Raw genomic sequence first — 24,394 nt, 5'->3', positions numbered from 1 at the left:
AGTAGGGCACCCCCTCGATGGATCTTCTTGCCACTCATTTCAATAACAGTCCCCCAGTTCTGTTCCAGGCTCTGATAACTTTCTCTGACATTGGAGGGAGGGTATCTCCAGTACCTCTCATAGAGAAGACTTTGCTGAAGCTCAAACAAGACCAGGAAACTCTGATCCAAATTGTTCCTTACTGGCTCAGCAGATCTGTTGTTTTTTTTTCCTCTGAAGAGCTGTAGAGACTGGAAATTTTCTGATCCTCATCACGCAGAACGAGGGATCTCTTCTGCATCCCAACCGCCAATCCCTGGCCCTCACGGCTTGGATGTTGAGAGTGTAGAATTTGAATCCTTAGATTTGCCAGAGAGAGTGTCTCTGCATCTTGCTAGCTTCCAGGAAAGACTCCACTAAAAGGTTTTACTCATTTAAGTGGAAGATGTTTGCTGTCTGGTGTGAGGGCAAGGCCTTAGATCCCCTCGCCTGCCCTATACAAAAACTACTTCAATACCTCCTGCACCTCTCTGAGTCGGGTTTGAAAATCAACTCCGTAAGGGTTCATCTAAGTGTAATTAGTGCTTAACACCATGTAGGAGGTAAGCCCATCTCTACAGTCTCTAGTTGTTCTCTTCATGTGAGATTTGTTATTAGCACAGCCCCCTGTCAAAACCTCTAACTGTCATGGGATCTCAACGTTGTCCTTACCCAGCTCATGAATTGATTCCTCTCATCTGAAATATTTGACCTGGAAAGTTGTATTTCTGGTGGCAGTCACTTCAGCTCATAGGGTCAGTGAACTTCAGACCCTAGTAACTGATCCACTTTACTCTGTTTCACCACAATAGAATAGTTCTCCACACACACCCTAAGTTCCTTCCTAAGGTAGTGTTGGAGTTCCATCTTAATCAGTCAATCATTCTGCCAACATTTTCCCCAAAACCACATGTCCATCCTGGCGAGACTGTACTGCATACCTTGGATTGCAAGCAGGCCTTAGCCTTCTACCTGGAGTGGACTAAAGCCCATAGACAGTCCACCCAGATTTTTGTTTTGACCCAAACTGGATGGGGGTTGCACACGCACAGTTTTCCAGTTGCCTAGCAGGTTGCATCTCCTTTATTTATGCCCAGGCTGAGCCGACTCTAGAGGGTCTTGTCAAGGCTCATAATGTCAAAGCCATGGCTACGTCTGTAGCCCACTTGAGGTCAGCATCCATAGAGGAGATTTGCAAAGCTGTGATGTGGTCATGTCCACACATTCACATCTCATTACTTCCTTCAGCAGGATACCCAATGTGACAGCTGGTTTGGGCAAGCAGTCCTGCAGAATTTGTTCAGTGTCTAGAGTACCACTCCACCACCAGACCCAGTTTTGTTCTGGCCTAGGCTGCACCTCCACAACTAGTATTTAAATGGTTTAAGATTGAATTACATGCCTTGACATTTTGAGTCTCTCCTAGCATTGTTTTTAGTGAGCCTGGTAGCTAGGGATTCCAGGTTGTGAGAATGCAACAGCCTGTATGTCCTTGGAGAAAGCAAAGTTACTCGTTGCAGGTGTTCTGTGAGGACAGCAAGCCAAGTATTCTCACATTCCCTCCCACCTCCCCTTGGAGTTGTATTCTTTAGCTTTCATGCTCGCATGTCGGGCAGGAAGGCACCAGTGCATGCATGGTGGGACGCTGCTAGAAAGTTTTGATTATCACTAGTAAGCGTTCACACCAGGCTCTGTTGAATGACATCACCCAGCTGTGAGAACAAGTATTCAAAGTAACACCTGCTGTCCTCCGAGAACATCTGCTACAGGTGAGTAGCTTTGCTTTTCCAGTACTTTTAGATCAAGACAAAAATATATATAAGTATAATTTACCATATATTGTAGGGTTTATGTTTTGTTTTTTTTTATTTCAGAACTGGAGTCGGGGTTGGTACATTTTTACTGATACCAACTCTGACTCCACCCAAAATTCCTTCCAACTGTAACTCCAACTTCACAGGCCCTGTGTGCAGCTCCTCCTGAAATTGTGCTTGCTCCATACTGGGTGCATAAATGTATTTTGTTGACCTTGAATCGCAACCTTTTATCTTTCAAAATTTGCTGCATTTAGGTCCTGAGAGATAAGTATGCCCACCCCATTTGTTGTCTTACCCATTCTGTTAGAAGCACAGTAGGTCCCCACAAGGGTATTATATTTTAATAGCTGCTCATGGGCAGCCAGCAAATAGACTTCATTCAGAAAACGGTCATTTTTAATTGCTTAAGCTCTTTTAAGCATAGCTTGCCACTTCCAGTTTAAATTCAGCCCATGCATGTTAAATGTGATAAATCTCTCGTCACCCATGACCCCATCCCAGCATTCCACCCATGCACAATCCAATACCAAGCAGAGCCTCTCTGCACACTATAGAATTGGGATTCCACCTGTATCTTCCCCCCCCCCCCCCCCCCATCTCCCCAGATTTTGAAATGCCACAATCTTAGCAGCAAATAGGGGAGAAAATGGCAGTCACGGGTCCCAGCCCAGAGCCATCAAGTTTACTCAGTTCCCCCACTGTTCAAATCTTTCTGAAGCATTAATGTCAACTTTAGCCATCTGTGGTTATCTGACCCATTTAGTACTCCACAAAATGAGGTGGGTGACATCCAGCACACTTCAGCTGCCCAAAATCCTGATGTGGCTTCTTCCAATTAGCAGCTTACGTAGTCAGGCACTACTCTGTCCCACCAGCTGCTAGTGAGGTTCTCGGGCAGCACCATTCTTCAGCTCTTGGTCCCACTGTTGTCCAGTCTCCAGTTACTCCTGTCATAGGCCCGCTTCCACTAAGCAGGTTTTAACTTGATACTGTGTGGCAGCTATAAGTTTTACCATCCACTGTAATAGCCAAACCAATAATATAGGACCATCAGTATCTCGCCATCTTCTGTTGCAGCATCTGTCATCTCTCAATACTTGCACCAGTGCTGCAAGGTGAAGGCATCATATCTGCATAAATTTCAATATCGGTATTGTCCCACTTCAGCAGACCCTTTTCTGTCTGGCAACTCTAAGGATCTTCTCGTCTACATACTTGTAGAAGCACAGTGTAATATCTTGAGGCTGGTTCTGGTCGGTCTCTAGGCCCCACACCCTATGTGTTTGGTCAAGCTGGAGCTCAGCACCCTCTTCCTGCCACAGCCTAGTAAATCTGTTGCATCAGCTCAGCACACCAAGTGTCCACTACAGTCTCCCCATGGGTCACTTCTACGTGGTCTATTTTTAAGGTCCTCTGTCTTTAGGATCATAGTTCTGCACTTGCACCAGGGTGCCTTGTGTAGTAATGGCTTCTTCCCTTGCTCGTTAAGATGTGCCTCTACATCCTGTGATGGCTGACCTCATATGGGTCCATCCTAAGTTTCTTCATGGCACCCTGTAGCTCGCCTTGCAGCGTGGTCAAATTTAGATTTCAACTCTTGGAACCAGGATCACATTTCATTTCACACTGAAGGAAGGTCCCCACCATGTGATTTAGTTTCCAGTGCTCTCTGACTTTGCTACTGCCAAGGTCCCACTGCTATTAGAAAATGTTTTAATGTCCATTTGGTATTTCTTAGACTTCATACTCATTACACTGGAATCTGCTGTCCATCAGCCTGATGCGCTGTGCCAGGTCTCTCAAGCAGCAAGGTAGTAAAATAGCTCTATTATTTGATAGCTGTGGAGCTACACTCTTATGCACTGGTGCAAGTATTGAGAGATGACTGAGATGCTGCAACAGAAGATGGCGAGATACTGATGGTCCTATATTATTGGTTTGGCTATTACAGTGGATGGTAAAACTTATAGCTGCCACACAGTATCAAGTTAAAACCTGCTTAGTGGAAGTGGGCCTATGACTGATGTCACTAATTCCCCTACAAGCTTATCTTTTTTTTTTTTTTTTTTAAGCAAATACATACTTGATCATTCTGTACAAATGCTTAACTTAGTGTACTTCCAACAACTTGCAGAATTCAACCTTCCTTCCCACAGTCGCCGTCTCTCATGCTTTCCCATCACCACCTTTTTACCTCTCCCTTTTTGCCATTTTGCATCCTTTCCATCGTTGGTCTTGCTCTTCCATCACGTCCATCTCATTTCTCTAGCCTTTACCTCTTTCACAGACTTCAAATCTGCTTTTTTTTTTTAATCTCTAGCGTACCTGATAATTTTCCATAGTCCCCCTTCCCATTTACATAGAAACAGAGAAAAATGTAGGCAGATCAACACCAATCCAGTCTGCCCATCCATGTCATTTATTCTCCCTATCTTCCTTAGATTCTGTGCACTTGTCACAGGCTCTCTTGCATTCAGACACAGTTTTCATCTCCACCACTTCACTGAGATGCTGTCCCACAAATTCATCACCCTTATGAAGAACTATTTTCTCAGGTTACTTCTGAGTCAGTCCTCTTTCCCTTTCATCCTATGCTCTCTCATTCCAGAGCTTCCTTTCAATTGAAAGAGACTTGCCTCTTGTGTATTATGCCACAAGTATTTAAAATGTCTTTATCATATTTCCCCTCTCCCGCCTTTCTTCCAGAGTATGCATATTGAGATCTTTAAGTCTGTTTCCATATGTTTTATGACGAAGACCACTGACGATTTTAGTAGCCGCCTTCTGGATCGACTCCATCCTGTTTGAAGGTGCAGTCTCCTGAACTGTACACAGTAATGAGGTCTCATACAGGGGCATCATCACCGCATCTTTCGTACTGGCCATTCCTCTCCCTATGCACCCGAGCATCCTTCTAGCTTTTGCTGTTGCTTTTTCTACCTGTTTAGCCACCTTAAGATCATCACATATGATCACACACAAGTCCCGCTCCTCTTTTGTACACAGAAGTTCTTCAGCCCCTAAACTGTACCGTTCCCTTACATTTTTGCAGCCCAAATGCATGACCCTGCATTTTTTTAGCATTAAATCTAAGTTGCAAAATTGCAGACCATTCCAGCTTTGCTAAGTCCGTCCTCATGTTATCCACACCATCAGGATGTTTGCAGATTTTGGTATCATCCACAAAGAAGCAAACCTTACCAGACAGCCCTTCAGCAATATTGCTTACAAAAATGTTAAAAAGAACCAGCCCAAGACCCGAACCTAGTGGCACACCACTGGTAATATCTTTTTCCTCAGAATGCGCTCCATTTACTACTGCCCTCTTGTCACCTTCCACTTAACCAGTTCCTAACCCAGTCACTTTAGGACCCATAACCTAGGGTACTCAGCTTATTATTAGTTATCTGTTTAGAACCATGTCAAAGGCTTTGCTAAAATCTAAATAGACCACATCTAGTGCTCTCCCTTGATCCAACTCTGTGGTCACCCAGTCAAAGAAATTAATCAGATTTGTCTGAGAAGACCTGCCTCTAGTGAAACCATGTTGCCACAGGTTCTGTAATCCATTGATTCCAAAAACTTTACTTTCTGTTTTAAGTGTTTCCATTAATTTACTTACAACAGAAGTCTGACTTAATGGCCTGTAGTTCCCAACCTCTTCCATACTTCTGCTTTATTCATTTTATTTATTTTACAAGGCTTGGCGTACTGCCAAATGCCAAGAAATGGCTTCAGAGTGGCTTACAAATAGCAAAACATGCTATAAGAAAGCATAAGAGCAGTTAACGTGAAAGCTAGAAGGAGAGACAGAAGCAGAGACTAATGGGGAGCAGTACAGGCAAGGGTAAAAAGGCGAGTCTTCAAGGCAGATTTAAAAGAATAAGAGGGTTCATACCAATACTGATGGCAAGGGGGAAGTGTGTTCCATAGCTTGGAGCCAATATAGCTAAAGGCGGAGGCCCGAGTAGAATCTGGTCTTAACAGAAGGAGGGGGAAGTTGTCCAGTGTTGCTGTGCAGAGCAAGCAGACAGGTGTGTAGGGTATAATGAGGCAGGAGAGGTAATCTAGGGCCACTGGGAGATGAGATATGAAAACCAGAACTAGAAGTTTCAATTGAATCCATGCTGACAAAGGCAATCGGTGTTCTTGACGGAGTAGAGGTGTGATGTTGGTGATGTGATTAAAAGGCTTGGCGTACTGGAGAAGACAGACTGCAGTGGATTGCATTAGCTGAAGCCTTTTTAAGGAGTAAAGTGGGAGCCCAGCGTACAAGGAATTACAGTAGTCAAGGTTAGTGATCACTAGGGAGAGCAGTAAAGAATGGATTGCAGAGGAAGGAAAAAGAGTGGACAGAACAGATGTAATAGATTGCAAAAAAAGAAAACCAAAAATCCAGATTTGACCACTGCATTGATTTGACTTTTAAAAATGAGCTGATTGTCAAAGATTTCCCCCAAGGACTTTAATTGAGTCTTGGAAGACAAGAGAATGTGCAGAGGAAGGGTGGAGGGGAGTGAAGGTTGGGAAAGTGAATGGCCTCCCATTTCCGTGAGTTAAGGAATAAACGACAGTCTCAAAGCCAGGCAGGTACTTTGGAAAGGCAGAGGTTGAGTTCAGACAGATCAGATTGGGCAGGGTGGGTGCATTACAAGATCTGAGTGTCGGCATAGCATAAGGGGAGACGGTGGTTGGACTGGATAAAGATGACAAGTGGAGCAAGAAAAATTAAGTGTAGGAGCAAGGATAGAACCTTGCGGGATGCCAGATGTAACAGGGAAAGTGCATGACTGAGTATGGCGGTGGGCAACCTGGTAGTTATGGTCAGAGAAGTAACATAGTAGATGATGGCAGATAGACATGTACGGTCCATCCAGTCTGCCCAACAAGATAAACACATTACCTATGGTATGTGATACTTCAAATATATACGTGGTCTTGATTTGTCCTTGGGCTCAGCTGTATGTACATACACAAATATTAGGAGGTGGAACATCATATGTGCAATGATGGTTCCATTGTGACACCACCACATATTCCTCTTGGGGATATAATGGGTGTAAACGGTATGGTCTGAGCACATTTAAAATAATTTAAAACACTTTATAGTATTTTTTTAAAGTGCATACATAAAAATAAAAAAAGATAAATTATTTTGAACCCAAGTTTAATATAGTGAGTTTAAGGTTTAACTTGGTTTGTGGATTTGTTCTTCCTGATTTTTTGTGACTTGATTTGTCCTTGCCATTTTCAGGGCATAAACTGTAGAAGTCTGCCCATCACTGTCCTTGTAAAATTTATGAAGTTGTTGTTGAAGCCCCTGAAAAGCTCCTCTCCAGCCCATCCAAATCTATTCAGCCATGATCTGGGCACAGACAGTAGAAGCCTGCCCAATTACTGGTGTTGCTACCTAATCTCCCCTAAGCTTTGGATCAATTCCTTTTAAACAAGACTTATTTGTGTTCCTCCCATGCATTTTTAATTCCGTTACCGTTTTAATCTCCACTACCTCCTGTGGGAGGGCATTCCCAGATATCTACCAACCCCTCCGTGAAGAAATACTTCCTGACATTATTCCTAAGTCTGCCTCCTTTCAACCTCAATTTATGTCCTCTAGTTCTACAACCTTCCCGTCTCTGGAAAATGTTTGCGGATTAATACCTTTCAAATAATTTGAATGTCTGTATCATACCACCCCTATTTCTCCTTTCCTCCAGAGTATAGACGTTCAGGTCAGTAAGTCTCTTCTCAAACATCTTGCAATGCAAATCCTGTACCATTTTTGTCGCTTTTCTTTGAACCACTTCGTCTTTTTACATCCTTAGCAACAATACTGTAAGTGGGGCCTCACCAATGACTGGCACAGGGGCATCAACACATCCTTTCTTCTGGTAATACCCCTTTCTATACAGCCTAGCATCCTTCTGGCCATCGCATTGTTTTGTCACCTTCGAATCCTCTTGACACCATCACCCTAAGGTCCCTCCTCTGAGCTGAGCTTACCAATTTCTCCCCTCCTATCTGGTACATCTCTTGGATTTCTGCCCCCAAAGTGCATCACTCTGCACTTCTTGGCATTGGTAAAGGGTCTGGCATTCTTCTATTCATGAGAGAGATTTATATGCACTGCCTCCACTACTTGAAAATCTATCTTGTGAATATTCATTGTGGATATCCTGAAAACCTGACTGGCTGGGGTGCCTCCAGGACCAAGTTTGGGAACCACTGGGCTAATTTTGATCCTTACCTTTTCAGCTACTACTTTTTGAGAACCAAAGCAGCCTCCCTTTGTTCTTATTTGTATTTATTTTCCTTACAAGAAGATTTGTTGCCCTTACAATAGCTCCGTTCAGTTTTGCCCACTGCTTTCTTCTTCCAGATGTTCCCATCCAGACAACAATTTCTTAGAACATAAGAGTAGTCACACTGGGTCAGACCAATGGTCCATCTAGCCCAGTATCCTGTTTTCCAGACAGTGGCCTAGCCAGGTCACAAGAACCTGGCCAAAACCCAAATTGTGGCAACACTCCATGCTACCAATCCCAGGGCAAGCAGTTGCTTCCCATGTCTGTCTCAATAGCATATGGACTTTTCCTCCAGGAATTTGTCCAAACCTTTTTTAAACCCAGATACGCTAACTGCTATTACCACATCCTCCAGCAAAGAGTTCCACAGCTTTACTATTCATTGAGTGAAAAAATATTTCCTCCCGTTTTAAAAGTATTTCCATGTAACTTCCTCGAGTGTCCCCTAGTCTTTGTACTTTTGGAACAAGTAAAAGATCGATTTACTTCTACTCATTCTACACCACTCAGGATTTTGTAGACCTCAATCATATCTCCCCTCATCCGTCTCTTTTCCAAGCTGAAGAGTCCTAAACTCTTTAGCCTTTCCTCATACGAGAAGAGTTCCATCCCCTTTATCATTTTAGTCGCTCTTTTCTAATTCTACTATATCTTTTTTGAGATACAGCGACCAGAACTGAACGCAATACTCAAGGTGCAGATGCACCATGGAGCACTACAAAGGCATTATAGTATTTTTGGTCTTATTCACCATCCTGTCTGCTTTTTTGGCTGCTGCCACAAATGAATGGCACATAACTTTATTCAGATGGGGGGACTTTTTTTTTTTAAAGTCTAAAACCATTCGCTTTTGAATGAACCCTCTCCGCGTCTATCTTAAACCACACCATCTGGTGATTGCTGGCTGCCAGATGATCACCTACTATATTTTGAATATCTTCAATTTAATTTCAGTCCACTTCAGTCTCTAAAGGAAGCCTGTATATCACACCATTTGCCATTTCCTCTTTCCAGATGACCCACAGTGCCTCTTCCTTACACTGTAGGTCTTGCAATTGTGTGGCTTTAATATTATCTTTAACATATAATGCCACTCCCCCTCCTTTTCTTCCTACCCTGTCTTTCCAGAACAGATTATAGCCCGTTATAACAAGTCTTTGTGACTGCCACTAAATCCAAATCAGTCTCTTCCACCACAGCCTCAAGATTTAAAAAAACCTTATTTCCCATACTTCAGATATTGGTACATACTGCTTTCCAGACGTTGCCCCTATATGTGTAGATGTATTTAATGCTTCACTTAGCTGAGGGCTTGTACTTACCTGGGGACTTTGATCACCTTGCCTCAACAATTCTAGTTTTAAGCCCTCTTCACTAGGTTAGCCTGTCTGCTGCTGAAGACGCTTCTTCCCTTCTTTGATAGATTACTACTACTATTATTTAGCATTTCTATAGCGCTGCAAGGCGTATGCAGCGCTGCACAAACATAGAAGAAAGACAGTCCCTGCTCAAAGAGCTTACAATCTAATAGATGGACACCATCTCTGCTCAGCAGCCCTTAGAAAAGCATCCCATGGTCCAGGAAGCCAAAATGCTCTTGATGACACCATCTACCCAACCGCATAATCATCTCCAGGATGTTGGCTTCTCTGCCTTGGCCTTTACCCTCAACAGGGAGGATTGATGAGAATACCACCTGTGCACCTGTCTGCTTCACTGTGTCTCCTAGAGCCGCCCTGCCCAGCCCTCATTTGTTTATCTGTGCGGTTCTTAGATCAACTGTTTGAACTCTGCTGTACTCTGTATCTGCAGTGCACCATCAATTGAAACGGCTGATCATATGACCCACGCAGTAGGAGGTCCGGGTTAGTGGTATGAGATGAGTGTCAGTGCTGCTCTTCTGCTGGCTAGGGCTCGGCCATGGAGGGAAGAGGGAAGGAGCTGATAGTGGTCTGTTTGGGTATTGTATACCCTTTATATAAAATTTCTGCACTGGGTACCTATTCAATGTAGAGCAACTTTCAAAGTGTCATATCTATTTGATTTACAAGATTTGCGTCACAAGACGTATGAGGAGAGACTTGCGGACCTGAACATGTATATCCTGGAGGAAAGAAGAAACAGGGGTGATATGATACAGACGTTCAAATATTTGAGAGGTATTAATCCGCAAACAAACCTTTTCCGGAGATGGGAAGGCGGTAGAATGAGAGGGCATGAAATGAGATTGAAGGGGGGCAGACTGAAGAAGAATGTCAGGAAGTATTTTTTCACGGAGAGGGTGGTGGATGCTTGGAATGACCTCCCGCGGGAGGTGGTGGAGATGAAAACGGTACCGGAATTCAAACATGCGTGGGATAAACATAAAGGAATCCTGTGCAGAAGGAAGGGATCCTCAGGAGCAGGTGGCAGAGCTGGTGGTTGGGAGGCGGGGCTAGTGCTGGGCAGACTTATACGGTCTGTGCCGGGGCTGGTGGTTGGGCGGCGGAGATAGTGCTGGGCAGACTTATACGGTCTGTGCACTGAAGAGGACAGTACAAATAAAAAAAAAAAAGTAGCACATATGAATTTTTCTTGGGCAGACTGGATGGACCGTGCAGGTCTTTTTCTGCCGTCATCTACTATGTTTACTATGTTTATTTAAAATTAAACACAGTACTTGAGTAGACACTTGCAGTTTATCTGGGATCTGCTTGGGACTTTGTACTGTGCTTGTCTTCTCCTAAAGGGGCAAAATTTGGAATGCATCATAAAGTATGGAATGCTCTCTCCCAAAATTGTTCACCTTGAGAAATATTTCCTAAAATTCAGATGTGCACCATCTGTTTCTACTTTAATCTTTTTTTTATTATTATTATTTAACAACTTCTAGATTTTTTTAATCTATAATGTCCTGTGGTATTTACGGATGTTTTCATTTCATGCTGTTTGATACGGATCTTGGCTGATTTATGATGGTGCTTTATTATCTTGACCTTAGGGAGTAGCAGGAATCATGGCCTTCGGTGGGGCCTTCCTGATCCTGACCTACCAGAACCACAAATATTTCTTCCGGGATTACTACATTCTGGTACCTGGCTGGCTAGCTGTCATCGTGGCCCTTCTCTTGATTCTCATTGGCATCCTGGGAGTGTGTATCCCTATCAAGGAGTCGCGCTTTCAGCAAGGGAGCGTAAGTCTTTAACATACACTAAAACTAATTGCTGACTGGAAATAACTATAGGCTAACTAGAGGAAGGAAAAAGCACTTTTTATTTTTATTTTTTTATTTTTTAACAGTTGGGTAAGTGAAGTCCCAAGGCTGGTGCAAGGGCATTAGGTGCTGTAGGTGAAGCTTCAGCATTATGCCTTCCCTTGCCCCCCCCCCCCCCCCCCCCCCCCGATGATGATCCATTTTAAATATTATCCTGCTTTTGCTCAAGTGTTCCAAAATTGTTTTGGAAATTTAGGGTGAAAATAAAAATTTGTGCACACAGAGGGCAACTTGTAAAAGGGAAATGGGACTTAATATACCGCCTTTCTGAGGTTGTTGCCAACTACATTCAAAGCAGTTTACTTATATTCAGGTACTTATTTTGTACCAGGGGCAACGGAGGGGTTAAGTGACTTGCCCATTGTCACAAGGAGCTGCAGTGGTAATCAAACTCAGTTCCCCAGGATGAAAGTCCACTGCAGTAACCACTAGGCTACTCCTCCACAGATAAATGTGCTATTTGAAAGTATGCATTGATGGCTCTTAGTTTCTGTGGCTGTCAGGATGTGTTTTGTTTTGACTGCAGCTGCTGCGCTAGGCGACCTACTCTTGCATAATGGCTGAGCTGGCTTTGAAGATCCCATTGTAAGCCAGCAGGAGGGCAGGGTTTTAATTTTGACTCGCTCCTCCTCCCCCACCAGCAATTTTTAGCTTGGATCACAACCATTACTAGGGTTACTGTACCATAAACCTTTATTTACATCTATCTGGGTTTCCCTTCTCTTCTGTTATGTGAATGTTTTACTGTGCTATTCAAATGCGTGCATTACTAACACTATCACATTATTGTTAATATTAGGTTTTAAATTTGCCTGTCTGAGTTTTTGTTATACACTGATATTTGGTGAAGCTATAACATAGTGGAGGAATAACCTAGTGATTAGAAAACCAAGCTATAAACCAGAGAGACCAGGGTTGAAATCCACTGATAACTCCTTGTGGCCTTGAGGAAAGTCATTTAACCCTTTAGGTAATCAATAGAAATCAAACAAAATAAAACATGGAAAAGAAAATAAGATGATACCTTTTTTATTGGACATAACTTAATACATTTCTTGATTAGCTTTCGAAGGTCGCCCTTCTTCCTCAGATCGGAAATAAGCAAATGTGCTAGCTGACAGTGTATATAAGTGAAAACATTCAAGCATTACTATGACAGTCTGACAGGGTGGGAGCACCCTTTAGGTACAAACTTAGGAGTATGATTCCTAAAGGGCATTAGGATTTGGAGTTAGCACAGATTTTAGCATGTGTTAATTGCAAATATATTTTATTTTTTTTATTTTTGTTAAATTTGTACCCCACGCTTTCCCATTCATGGCAGGCTCAGTGCAGCTTACATATTGTATACAGGTACTTATTTGTACCTGGGGCAATGGAGGGTTAAGTGACTTGCCCAGAGTCACAAGGAGCTGCCTGTGCCTGAAGTGGGAATCAAACTCAGTTCCTCAGTTCCCCAGGACCAAAGTCCACCACCCTAACCACTAGGCCACTCCTCCACTCATAGCGCTATATCCACGGTACCTGAACGTAACTCGCCTTGAACAACCTCTGGAAAGGTGTGAGCTTGCTTGCTTTTTTTTTTTTTTTTAAGTTTAATATGATTTAAGGTATCTTGTCAAGCTATACGTGTTGTACACCGCCTTGTGTGAGCTGCTTCATAAAGGTAATTAATCATAAAAAGATCTGGACAGAAAAAGGGATTTTTTTTTTTATTACTACTTGCATGTCACACAGCCTCTTTCCTCCTGCACCACTCCTATTAATCTCTGAGCCTGCTTGCTTGTGTGTATGTGTGTCTCTCTCCCAGCCAGCTTCAGCATCCCAGCTTAAACTGTAAGGCCAAAAGGTCCAGTGGGTAGGGGCGTAGCTACGGTTCAGTAAGCCTGGGGCTGCCTATGGCACCACTGCTCTGTCGCCTCTGTCTGCCCCCACCCACATGATCCTTTAAAGTTTATTTATTTTATTTATTTGTTGCATTTGTATCCCACATTTTCCCACCTATTTGCAGGCTTAATGTGGCTTACATAGTACCGTGTTGGCGATTGCCAATTCCGGTTTAAGACATACAGAGTGGTATTGTATTAAAGTTACATAAGTGACAGAGTGAATTAGATAGTCAAGGAGGGAGAGTTAAGTTTTGTCCAGATCTGGTATAAGTTTCGTTGTGTTGTAGGGTTCAGGTGACTAGGTTGGATCGTTGTATGCCTTTTCGAACAAATTGTTTTTTAATGATTTCTGGAAGTTTGTTAGGTCGTGCATTGTTTTCATGACGTTTGGAAATGCATTCCATAGTTGCGTGCTTATGTAGGAGAAGCTGGATGCATATGTTGATTTATATTTTAGTCCTTTGCAGCTTGGGTAGTAGAGATTTAGGTATGTGCGTGCTGACCTATTTGTGTTCCTGGTTGGTAAATCTATGAGATCTGTCATGTAGGCCGGGGCTTCACCATAAATAATTTTGAGCCAGGGTGCAAATTTTGAACACAATTCATTCTTTGATTGGGAGCCAATGTAGTTTTTTGTGTGAGGGTTTGGCGATTTCATATCTTATTTTTCCAAATATGAGTCTGGCTGCATGTTTTGGGCAGTTTGGAGTTTCTTAATAATTTGTTCTTTGCATCCGGCATAGATTGCATTACAGTAGTGTAGGTGATTTAGCACCATTGGTTGTACCAGGCTGCGGAATATTTCTCTCGGGAAGAAAGGTTTTACTCTCTTGAGTTTCCACATTGAATGGAACATTTTCTTTGTTGTAGTTTTCGCTTGGCTTTCTAGCGTAAGGTTTCGGTCAATTGTAACTCCGAAAAGCTTCAGGCTGTCTGAAACAGGAAGAGTGTAGTCTGGGGTGTTTATAGTGGTGGGTTTATTTGTGTTGTATTGTGATGAGAGGATGAGACAGTGTGTTTTTTCTGCGTTGAGTTTTAATTGAAATGCATCCGCCCATGAGTTCATGATTTGTAGGCTGAGTTTGATTTTGTTTGTAATTTCTGTTAGATCTTGTTTGAAAGGAATGTATATCGTGACGTAGTCTGCGTAAATATAGGGGTTAAGGCATTGGTTGGCTAGGGATTTGGCTAGTGGGGTCATTAGGTTGAAGAGGGTCGGTGACATTGGTGATCCGTGGGGTACTCCGCATTCTGGTTTCCATGGTGGTGATATATTCGATTTTGATATCACTTGGTATGTTCTTGTGGTTAGGAAACCCTTGATCCAACTCAGTACATTTCCACCAATTCCGAAGTATTCTAGGATGTTTAGTAGTATTTTATGGTTTACCATGTCGAACGCACTAGACATGTCGAATTGCAGGAGAAGTACACTTCTGCCATATGCAATTTCTTGTTTGAATTTGGTTAGGAGAGTAATTAGTACTGTTTCGGTGCTGTGGTTGGAGCAAAATCCTGATTGTGACTCGTGTAATATTGAGAATTTGTTTTAGTTAGCAAGTTGCTTGGTTACCATACTTTCCATCAGTTTGACTACCAGAGGGATAGATGCTACTGGGCGGTAGTTGGTGATTTCATTTGCTTTTTTTCTTTGACTCTTTAGGTATTGGGGTGAGTAGTATGTTGCCTTTGTCATTAGGAAAGAGTCCATGTTGCAGCATATAATTTAGGTATGAAGTGAGGTTTGTTATGAAGCGTTGAGGGGCTGATTTTATTAGGTAGTTAGGGCATGTGTCCAGTTTACAGTGGGACTTGGCAAACCTGTTAATCGCTTGGGTTATGATTTTGTCGGTAAAGAGAGCGAAATTTGTCCAGATTCGGTCTGCTGGGTATTCACCGAGGGTTGGGTCCATACAATCAATGAATTTATCAAAATCAGTTGTGTTCTGTGGTAGTGTTTTGCTTAGGTTGACAATTTTCTCATTGAAGTATTTTGCAAGTTTGTCTGCAGCAACATTGATGAAAGCAGGTAGTCTCTGGTGCTTTCATCGCTGTGGGGAGGAGGAAGTGAGATACTGGATCTGGGGAGAAGCAGAAGGAAGAGAGAGACTGACCCAGGAGGGAGATTATACTGAATCAGTAGGAGGGAGAGATGTGGACCATGAGAGGAAGAGGGTGCAGGATGATAGGAGAGATGCTGGACCAAAGGTAGAGGTTGGCAGGAGGAAGGGAAGAGAGGGGAGAAGCTGGACAGAGTAAGATGGGGACACAGAGAAGAGATGCTAAGTATGGTGGGAAGATTAGGTACTCTGAGAGGACAGATGCTGAACATTGTGGGGCGGTGGGAGCTGGACAGGATGGAAAAGGACACAGAAGGAAGATGGATGGTGGTTGTGTAGCAGGAAAAAATCAGACGGACAGGAGATGAGGCACTGAAAAGAGAGTTTGGGGGGGGGGGATACAGACAAGAGCAGAAAAGAGACAGTGGGACCAAATGCTCAGACAAAGGGAGAGTTTTTTTTTTTTTTTTTTCTGAATTTATTAATTATATGATGTTGGCTTTCGAAAATGTTCACCTCTGACATACTGCATTTCTATTACTATGACAGCTATTCTACATAGGCCTGGAATGTGTTTGCTTTTTGCAGGATGCATAAGTTTACTGGAGCTCTGAGGGGGTCCCCCCAGCCCCCACTACTGTGGGAGAGATGATGTTAGACGTTCTATCTTAAGTTTTCCACCTGGGATCCATTCAGTCCTAGCTACGCCACTGCCTGTGAGATTACAGAGCAGTACATGGAGTCTAAAATTCTAGATCCAGCTGATTAAAATGTCAGCTGCAAACAGGTGTGGGTAAGCCAGTTTGACCCAATATTTCTATTTTTAAGACAGAAAAAGGTGGTAAATCCAAATAAAAAATAAATATGAAAAGTGGTTTTAAGTTGCTGTACATGTGTATATATTTTACAAAGATGTGTTTATCTCTGTTCTGATTGCCTTTTGTTACTGTCTTATTTTGTAGTTCCTGTTCTTCATCATTGTTGTCCTTTGTCTAGAAGTTTCTGCAGCTGTCATGTCCTACCTCTCTGTCAACAGAGTAAGTGTTTATAGTTGGCCTGGTGACTTGTTTCTAATACACTTTGGAGACTGAGCCATACAAAGATTTTATTTATTTAAGTTTTTTTTTTTTTTTTTTTTTGGGGGGGGGGGGGCGTTCCTCCCCCCATTACTTCAACAGGCTGTGCAGAACCCCATTATAGCCTGAGGGCTGGAAGAATACTATCTCTCTTGAGACATATGGGAATCAACAGCTTAGTAGCAGCAGTTTTATTCCCTTCCTCAGGTATTACAATGCCATTCCTGTCAGATGGGGGAATCTGAATTCCTCCCCGCCCCAGTCCTGCAAACCTCATTTCTTTGCCATCAGGGGCAGCAGCATATGCTGCCTGAGCTGACCTGAAGCTTTTCCTCTGTGCACCCCATGCCTCTGACGAAACATCCTGTTTATGCGAGGCGTGAGGCAGTGGAAAAGCTCTGAGTTGGTTCAGGCAGCATATGTTGGTTGCCTCTGATGGCAAAGAAATGAGGTTTGTCAGACCAGAGCAGGGAAGAATGAGGGAGAAGTGCTGCACACGGAGGTGTGAGGGAAGGGATTGAGGGGAGAAGGGCAGGAAGTCTAGGGGTTTGCGGGAGGGCTGAGGAGATAAGTTGGACCGGGGCAGAAGGGAAGGGAAAAGAAGAGACAATGCTATAAAATTTTTCAAATTAAAAAAAAAAAACGGCTGTGTGTGCCGTACCCATGACACACTGGTTGAGAACTGCTGGACTGTGTATGAACAGGTCAGGATCAGCCCTAGGTGAACAATCAGCCATTCGTCCCCCCCCCCCCTCCCCACAACCTAGCCTGCCCCACCTGTAGTCCAGCTTTTCCCCCTTCCCTCCCTCCAAGATGTCCAGCTTCTATCTTCTTTCCTCACCAGCACCCTACCACCATGGGAACCCAAAGAAAATACAGAATTGTTTTGGGTGGGGGGAGGGTGAGAAGAGAATGGCAGTGCACCACTAGGGCCGGTCTTAGCCAGGGGCAACAGGAGCTGTCACACAGGGCCCTGTGCTCTTAGGGGCCTGCATCTCTGGCATGTTTGTGCTCCTGTCTCGGAACACCTCTCTGCTCCATACCTTTAATATGCATCTACATTTCAGTAAAGAGCATGCGGCAGCAATTTTTCATATCCCATTAGCTGCCAAGCCCAGAGCCTTCTTGCTGCTGCGTCCCTTTTGCTGTCACTTCCTGCTTCCACAAGGGCGAGACGCAGCAGCGAGGAAGCCCTGAGCTTAGCAGCTGATGGGATATGAAAATTGCTGCTACTGTCTGCCGCTCTCTACTGAAATGTGGTGGAGGCATACCAAGGTGTGGGGTTCTGAGAGCTCTAAATCTCCTTTTACACTCTGATAAATTATGGCTTATGGTGGAGGGAGGGGAGCCCCCCCCCCCCCCCCCCCCCCCCACTGAACTGGTCTGCACAGGGCACCGCAATTGCTAAGACTGGCCCTGTGAACCACTGGAACAGTCAAGACAGCAGCAAGCATGCCTTTTAAAAGATGCAGTTCTAGTATCCAGTGTGTGCTGGGATGCTGAAAGGCCCACTGGTGACTGATTTTTCCATGCATGCATGCATACTGCCTCCCTTGTTTACATATTTCTCTTGCATATTGATTATGGATATCCCGACAATCTGATCTGTTTGCGGCCTTCAAAGACTGAAACTTGGACAAGCCTGAGCTAACACATTGGAGGGGTCCTTCCCCTATCCAAGACTGCCTGGGGAATTGTTTAGCCTGGTGATAGCCCTGGATGGGGGGGGGGGGGGGGGTCAGTAGGGGAGGAACAGGAAGATGGGCTCACTAGGTGCTCAGAGTGGAGTCGTCGGGTCAGAGACACAGCACACATCTCTCTAATCCTTACCCTGATGGTAATAGAAGGTAATGACAACAGAAGTTCCATTTCATGCATTTCAGATTGAATATGAGCTGAGCACAGTGGGTAAGGTGTTTGGCCAGTACAATGGAAGTGATTATGATGATGGCAGCAGAGCAGTGGACACACTACAAAAACAGGTAATGTTTCTATTTTTCTCTCTCTTTGGGGAGGGGTACATGTTGGTCACGAGGGACCTAAAAAAATAATCTGTAGTCTCAAAATCTCATGTATACCATCATTAAATCTTTTGTTGGGCTGAATAAGTCATTTGAAGCAATAAAGAATCCAAGGAAGACATAGGCCATTTGAGGATATTTTAAGTTTTCTACTTTGCCATAATATAAAATGGTAGAATTACTTTTTCACTTGGAAGAGGGGGTTGGCCACTGCCTCTTGCTCCTTTATGCTTCCAGCTGGAACTGGCCACTATGAGCCTTCATTTGCAACTATCAAAGGATTCTTTCCCCTTATTGTATCTTGTTCCAATTCACTTAGCCCTGTCACTGTAGCAGGGATACCTGACCAGAGGCACCACACTAGAGTTTCTGCTGGAACCCTACTATCATGGGTGATTATGACGTTGGTACAGAGTAAGACCCCTCCTTATCTGGCATCCAAGATTTGCCCTTTATTTTTCTGGGAGATTACTTCACTCTTCTAACAGTTTATCGGTCCCTGCTGCTTCTATGGCTTGCTTGGTGGTTATGGGGGAGAATAGCTTTATTTTAGGGCTGCACGTTTTTAATGCGATCAATTTTTTAAAATGTTAATGCATTAATCACATTCCCTCTCCCCCTGGTAGCTGTCTGAACTTACCCATACAGATGGCAGTGCTAAGCACATGCTTCTCTCTAGCTGGAGCCCTCCTTCGCTAGTGTCCTCTCCTTTGACAAACTTCCTGTTTCCTGCAGGCAGGACGCTAGAGCGAAGCAGCATGTAGCTAGAGCTGTCATCTGTACAAGCAAGTTTGAAGGATGGGGAGGGGGAATGAGATGCTGGCGAATGCGAGGGTGGCCGAAGGACAAAAGCTGCCGGGGGGGGGGGGGGGGGGGGTTGGATAGAGGAGATGCTGGGGAGGGGGGGGGGGGAGCAGCAGAAAAAAATATGCTGGGGGGGAGGAGACTCATACCAAATCGTTGTCTCAAGTGGGTTTGTATATTAGATGTTGCCCATGGAGAGGAGGGGAAGGGAGATGGGAGGAGATGGAAACTAGATTTGAGAAGGAGGAAGAAAGGTGAATATGAAATATGGATATAAGGCAGGAAGTGAAGGGGGGGGGGAAGAAATAGTGAAGACAGGGAGGCCTTGGAAACAGAATTCAGAGCACAGAACTGGTGCTGGTGGTTGGGAGGCGGGGCTAGTGCTGGACAGACATACAGTGGTGGAAATAAGTATTTGATCCCTTGCTGATTTTGTAAGTTTGCCCACTGACAAAGACATGAGCAGCCCATAATTGAAGGGTAGGTTATTGGTAACAGTGAGAGATAGCACATCACAAATTAAATCCGGAAAATCACATTGTGGAAAGTATATGAATTTATTTGCATTCTGCAGAGGGAAATAAGTATTTGATCCCCCACCAACCAGTAAGAGATCTGGCCCCTACAGACCAGGTAGATGCTCCAAATCAACTCGTTACCTGCATGACAGACAGCTGTCGGCAATGGTCACCTGTATGAAAGACACCTGTCCACAGACTCAGTGAATCAGTCAGACTCTAACCTCTACAAAATGGCCAAGAGCAAGGAGCTGTCTAAGGATGTCAGGGACAAGATCATACACCTGCACAAGGCTGGAATGGGCTACAAAACCATCAGTAAGACGCTGGGCGAGAAGGAGACAACTGTTGGTGCCATAGTAAGAAAATGGAAGAAGTACAAAATGACTGTCAATCGACAAAGATCTGGGGCTCCACGCAAAATCTCACCTCGTGGGGTATCCTTGATCATGAGGAAGGTTAGAAATCAGCCTACAACTACAAGGGGGGAACTTGTCAATGATCTCAAGGCAGCTGGGACCACTGTCACCACGAAAACCATTGGTAACACATTACGACATAACGGATTGCAATCCTGCAGTGCCCGCAAGGTCCCCCTGCTCCGGAAGGCACATGTGACGGCCCGTCTGAAGTTTGCCAGTGAACACCTGGATGATGCCGAGAGTGATTGGGAGAAGGTGCTGTGGTCAGATGAGACAAAAATTGAGCTCTTTGGCATGAACTCAACTCGCCGTGTTTGGAGGAAGAGAAATGCTGCCTATGACCCAAAGAACACCGTCCCCACTGTCAAGCATGGAGGTGGAAATGTTATGTTTTGGGGGTGTTTCTCTGCTAAGGGCACAGGACTACTTCACCGCATCAATGGGAGAATGGATGGGGCCATGTACCGTACAATTCTGAGTGACAACCTCCTTCCCTCCGCCAGGGCCTTAAAAATGGGTCGTGGCTGGGTCTTCCAGCACGACAATGACCCAAAACATACAGCCAAGGCAACAAAGGAGTGGCTCAGGAAGAAGCACATTAGGGTCATGGAGTGGCCTAGCCAGTCACCAGACCTTAATCCCATTGAAAACTTATGGAGGGAGCTGAAGCTGCGAGTTGCCAAGCGACAGCCCAGAACTCTTAATGATTAGAGATGATCTGCAAAGAGGAGTGGACCAAAATTCCTCCTGACATGTGTGCAAACCTCATCATCAACTACAGAAGACGTCTGACCGCTGTGCTTGCCAACAAGGGTTTTGCCACCAAGTATTAAGTCTTGTTTGCCAGAGGGATTAAATACTTATTTCCCTCTGCAGAATGCAAATAAATTCATATACTTTCCACAATGTGATTTTCCGGATTTAATTTGTGATGTGCTATCTCTCACTGTTACCAATAACCTACCCTTCAATTATGGGCTGCTCATGTCTTTGTCAGTGGGCAAACTTACAAAATCAGCAAGGGATCAAATACTTATTTCCACCACTGTATACGGTCTGTGCTGGGGCTGGTGTTTGGGAGGCGAGACTAGTGCTGGGCAGACTTATACGGTCTGTGCCAGAGCCAGTGGTGGGAGGCAGGGATAGTGCTGGGCAGACTTATACGGTCTGTGCCAGAGCCAGTGGTGGGAGGCAGGGATAGTGCTGGGCAGACTTATACGGTCTGTGCACTGAAGAGGACAGTACAAATAAAAAAGTAGCACATATGAATTTATCTTCTTGGGCAGACTGGATGGACCGTGCAGGTCTCTTTCTGCCGTCATCTACTATGTTACTATGTAACTGTGACGGGAGCACAAGATAAAATCACCAGATGATAAAGGTAAGATAAATGATTTTATTTTTAGGTTGGTAATTGAAATTTCTCACTTTTGAGAATTTATATCTGTCTATATATTGGCAATCAACACCCATAGAAAATAAATGTAATAAGCCCACAGTTAACCATCAGTAGGCAAAATAGGAATGTCTTCAGCTATCTTCTAGTGTATCAGTTTTACGCAGTGTAATAAAGATGTAGGTCTTTTTTTGTTTTTGTTGTTACATTTGTACCCCGCACTTTCCCACTCATGGCATTTTTACCACCATCCCAGTATTCATACATCCCGGGAAAAGATTGGAATGATAAGACCAAGGCCAGGTAACGTATGAGAAAAGTAATTTATTAACTTACCAATAGAGCATACAGAATTAAAATAAATTCCCATAGGAGTACAGTTCTGCTTATACAAAAGTATTGGCTGAGACTGTCTCAAAACATTCACTAATCATGCTGCTACTTGTATAATGTTTCTACACAAAGCCCTTTCATAAGACATTACTTCATTCTTTTCACATCAACTTTTTCTCTTGTGTTCTACAGCCAAAAACTACCTACTACTTGTCTATTACCTCATGTTCTTTTTCCTGAACTCCCGTGCACATACCGTTCTAACTACAGTCATGTCTGTTAGTTTGGTCAGCCTTCACCTTTAACAACATCCCTTGATCCATAACTGTGCTGCTATTTCTTCATTTCTCCCCCTTGAAGGCCTTCCTGGAAGGGCTTCACATTGAATTTGGGAAGTGGACCTTGTTCCCTCTGGCTATGCAAAGAAACCCAATTTTTGTTGTGTGTTTGCTAAAAGGTTACGACTTATAAGTTGCCGGAAACATGAACCACAGCCTAGTCCTGCACCTAGGCTCTGTGTCTCGCCTTTGTTTCTGTACTGGACTGTACCAGTCACCATATTGGTTAATAAGATACGGTATTAGTGCCCCGGTAGTAGGCTATCTTAGGTTGTAGGCCACTCAAGTCCCATAAGCAGGATGGGAATCGGAACCTAACTTACCTGTCGTCGCCATACTACCTCATGAGCAATCAATATGGCGAGTTCAGTTTCCTGCATGAATGACGTATAACCCTTCACAAAGGTGAATCACAAGAATGGTTGGCAACAGTGGCCGGACAAATTTAAATGTACAGAGCCAGAATAAACAAGGTGGGCAGAAACAACTAACACAGTCAGGCACATATCTGGATGTTCCTAATACATTAGTGCTATAGTATACCTAAACTAAATATTTAAAATGTTTAAAATACAGGTGAACAACATCTTTAATTATCTACGAGTGTGCAATTGTTGAATAGATGTTAGCTAGATTATACAGAGATATCATAATTCTAACTTAAGTGCTCGTACAATACATAAGAAGGTTCTACAGTCATTTTCTTAACGCAGCTTCAATAAGGTGTTGCACTAAACTACGTACACATGGTATAATACAACAGCCAAATAAAACAAAAATAGCGATGACAATAATAATAATAATAGTGGTTAAACCAGACAAAATAGTTTTTCCCATTTTCCAAATGCATTGGCCATCCATAATGTAGTATCAAGTTGTGAAGCAATACCTTGGACAGCATCTCTAGTGTAATTGATAAAACATTGTTGATAATATATATAACTAATCCAATCAACATTTTTATTTATAGTTGACCACCAAAACAGTGAGAATTCAATTCCTGCAGCAATCTGGTTTCTAGCTTTAAACTCATCTAGCAACCCCCCCCCCCCCCCCCCCCCCCCGGGACTCCTACATCATCAATATAGACACGATCATCAAAAGACCCTCGTATGTCACGTTTGTCAGGTTTAAGGAATGAGTGGTATATCTAACGCAATCTAACCAACTGTTCGTGTCCTCCATAGCCTGTTTCTAAAAAGATTGTCTTTTAAAGTAGTTACATTAAATATTTTAACAGGAACATTACTTGACTTAAAGGAGCCTTGAGACCATGACTTTGTAGGGTTCATATTGGATGTTTTAACATGGAGACAAAACCGTACTACAGGATCAGTACCTGAGACATCAATTCCTATCCCATAAGTCCCATTTTGTTGGGATCCTGGATTTTTTTTATAAATCCTCAAAGTAGATCATAGTACAGATGGAGCAGCATTGTTTAGAGTCTTAAAAATCAATGTTAAGGCTTTGAACTCAGTTCTTTCTGATATTGGTAGTCGGTGTAACCATACCAACATCGGTGTAATATGTTCAGTTTTTGATACATAAGTTAGCAAATGTGCTACAGAATTTTGGGCAATCAGTCTGAAGGGCATAAGCTGGTAAACCAAGTAAGAGAGCATTACAATAATCAAAATAGGGAAATATAATGCTTTGCAAAACTGTGCAAAAGTTTTCAATTGAGAGCAAGTGGAGGAGTTAGCCTAGTGGTTAGTGCAGTGGACTTTGATCCTAGGGACATAAGGCGTCAAACAGCTGATCACAGCAGGAACTTCCTTGAACGAAGGCGCTACTCGGGTGCTGAACTAAAGAAGACTCTCTTCGGCTGCAGCAAACGTGGTATCAGATGCGGCGGTGGGGGAGGGTTGGTGGCGGGAGGGGAGTTCAAGGGGATCGTCACTAGGGGGGCCAGGGCCAAATCTACGGGGGCCCAGGCCCCACGTAGCTACGCCACTGGTACTTTCTCCTTGCAGTGTGTGCCTGTTGTGGTTATGGGACAGTGTTGAGGCCTGGGGCTGAAGGGTGATCACTGAGGGTCCAATCGAACTTCTCTAGCTGAGGGAGTCCGGGTCCTAGAGGAGTTCAGTGCTGACACAGGCACGGTACTGCAGAGGAGACCCGGCCCGGAAGACGAGCTGCTG

At 43.8% G+C, this 24,394-nt stretch overlaps 1 protein-coding gene across 1 annotated transcript in view; it reads left to right on the top strand.

The window, feature by feature from the left end:
* LOC115480222 (tetraspanin-3-like) overlaps positions 1-24,394 on the top strand; it is a 41,991-nt gene that overhangs the window by 5,326 nt on the left and 12,271 nt on the right. The window contains exons 2-4 of the mRNA XM_030218734.1: positions 11,121-11,312; positions 16,305-16,379; positions 18,302-18,400. Of these exons, the coding sequence (XP_030074594.1) occupies positions 11,121-11,312; positions 16,305-16,379; positions 18,302-18,400 (366 nt within the window). The remainder of the gene's footprint in view (positions 1-11,120; positions 11,313-16,304; positions 16,380-18,301; positions 18,401-24,394) is intronic.

The sequence above is a fragment of the Microcaecilia unicolor genome, chromosome 11 (genome assembly GCF_901765095.1).
Source record: "Microcaecilia unicolor chromosome 11, aMicUni1.1, whole genome shotgun sequence".
In the NCBI taxonomy this organism is placed as follows: Eukaryota; Metazoa; Chordata; class Amphibia; order Gymnophiona; family Siphonopidae; genus Microcaecilia; species Microcaecilia unicolor.
The sequence above is the reverse complement of the archived record's forward strand: the minus strand, read 5'-3'. Positions and strand labels throughout refer to the sequence as shown.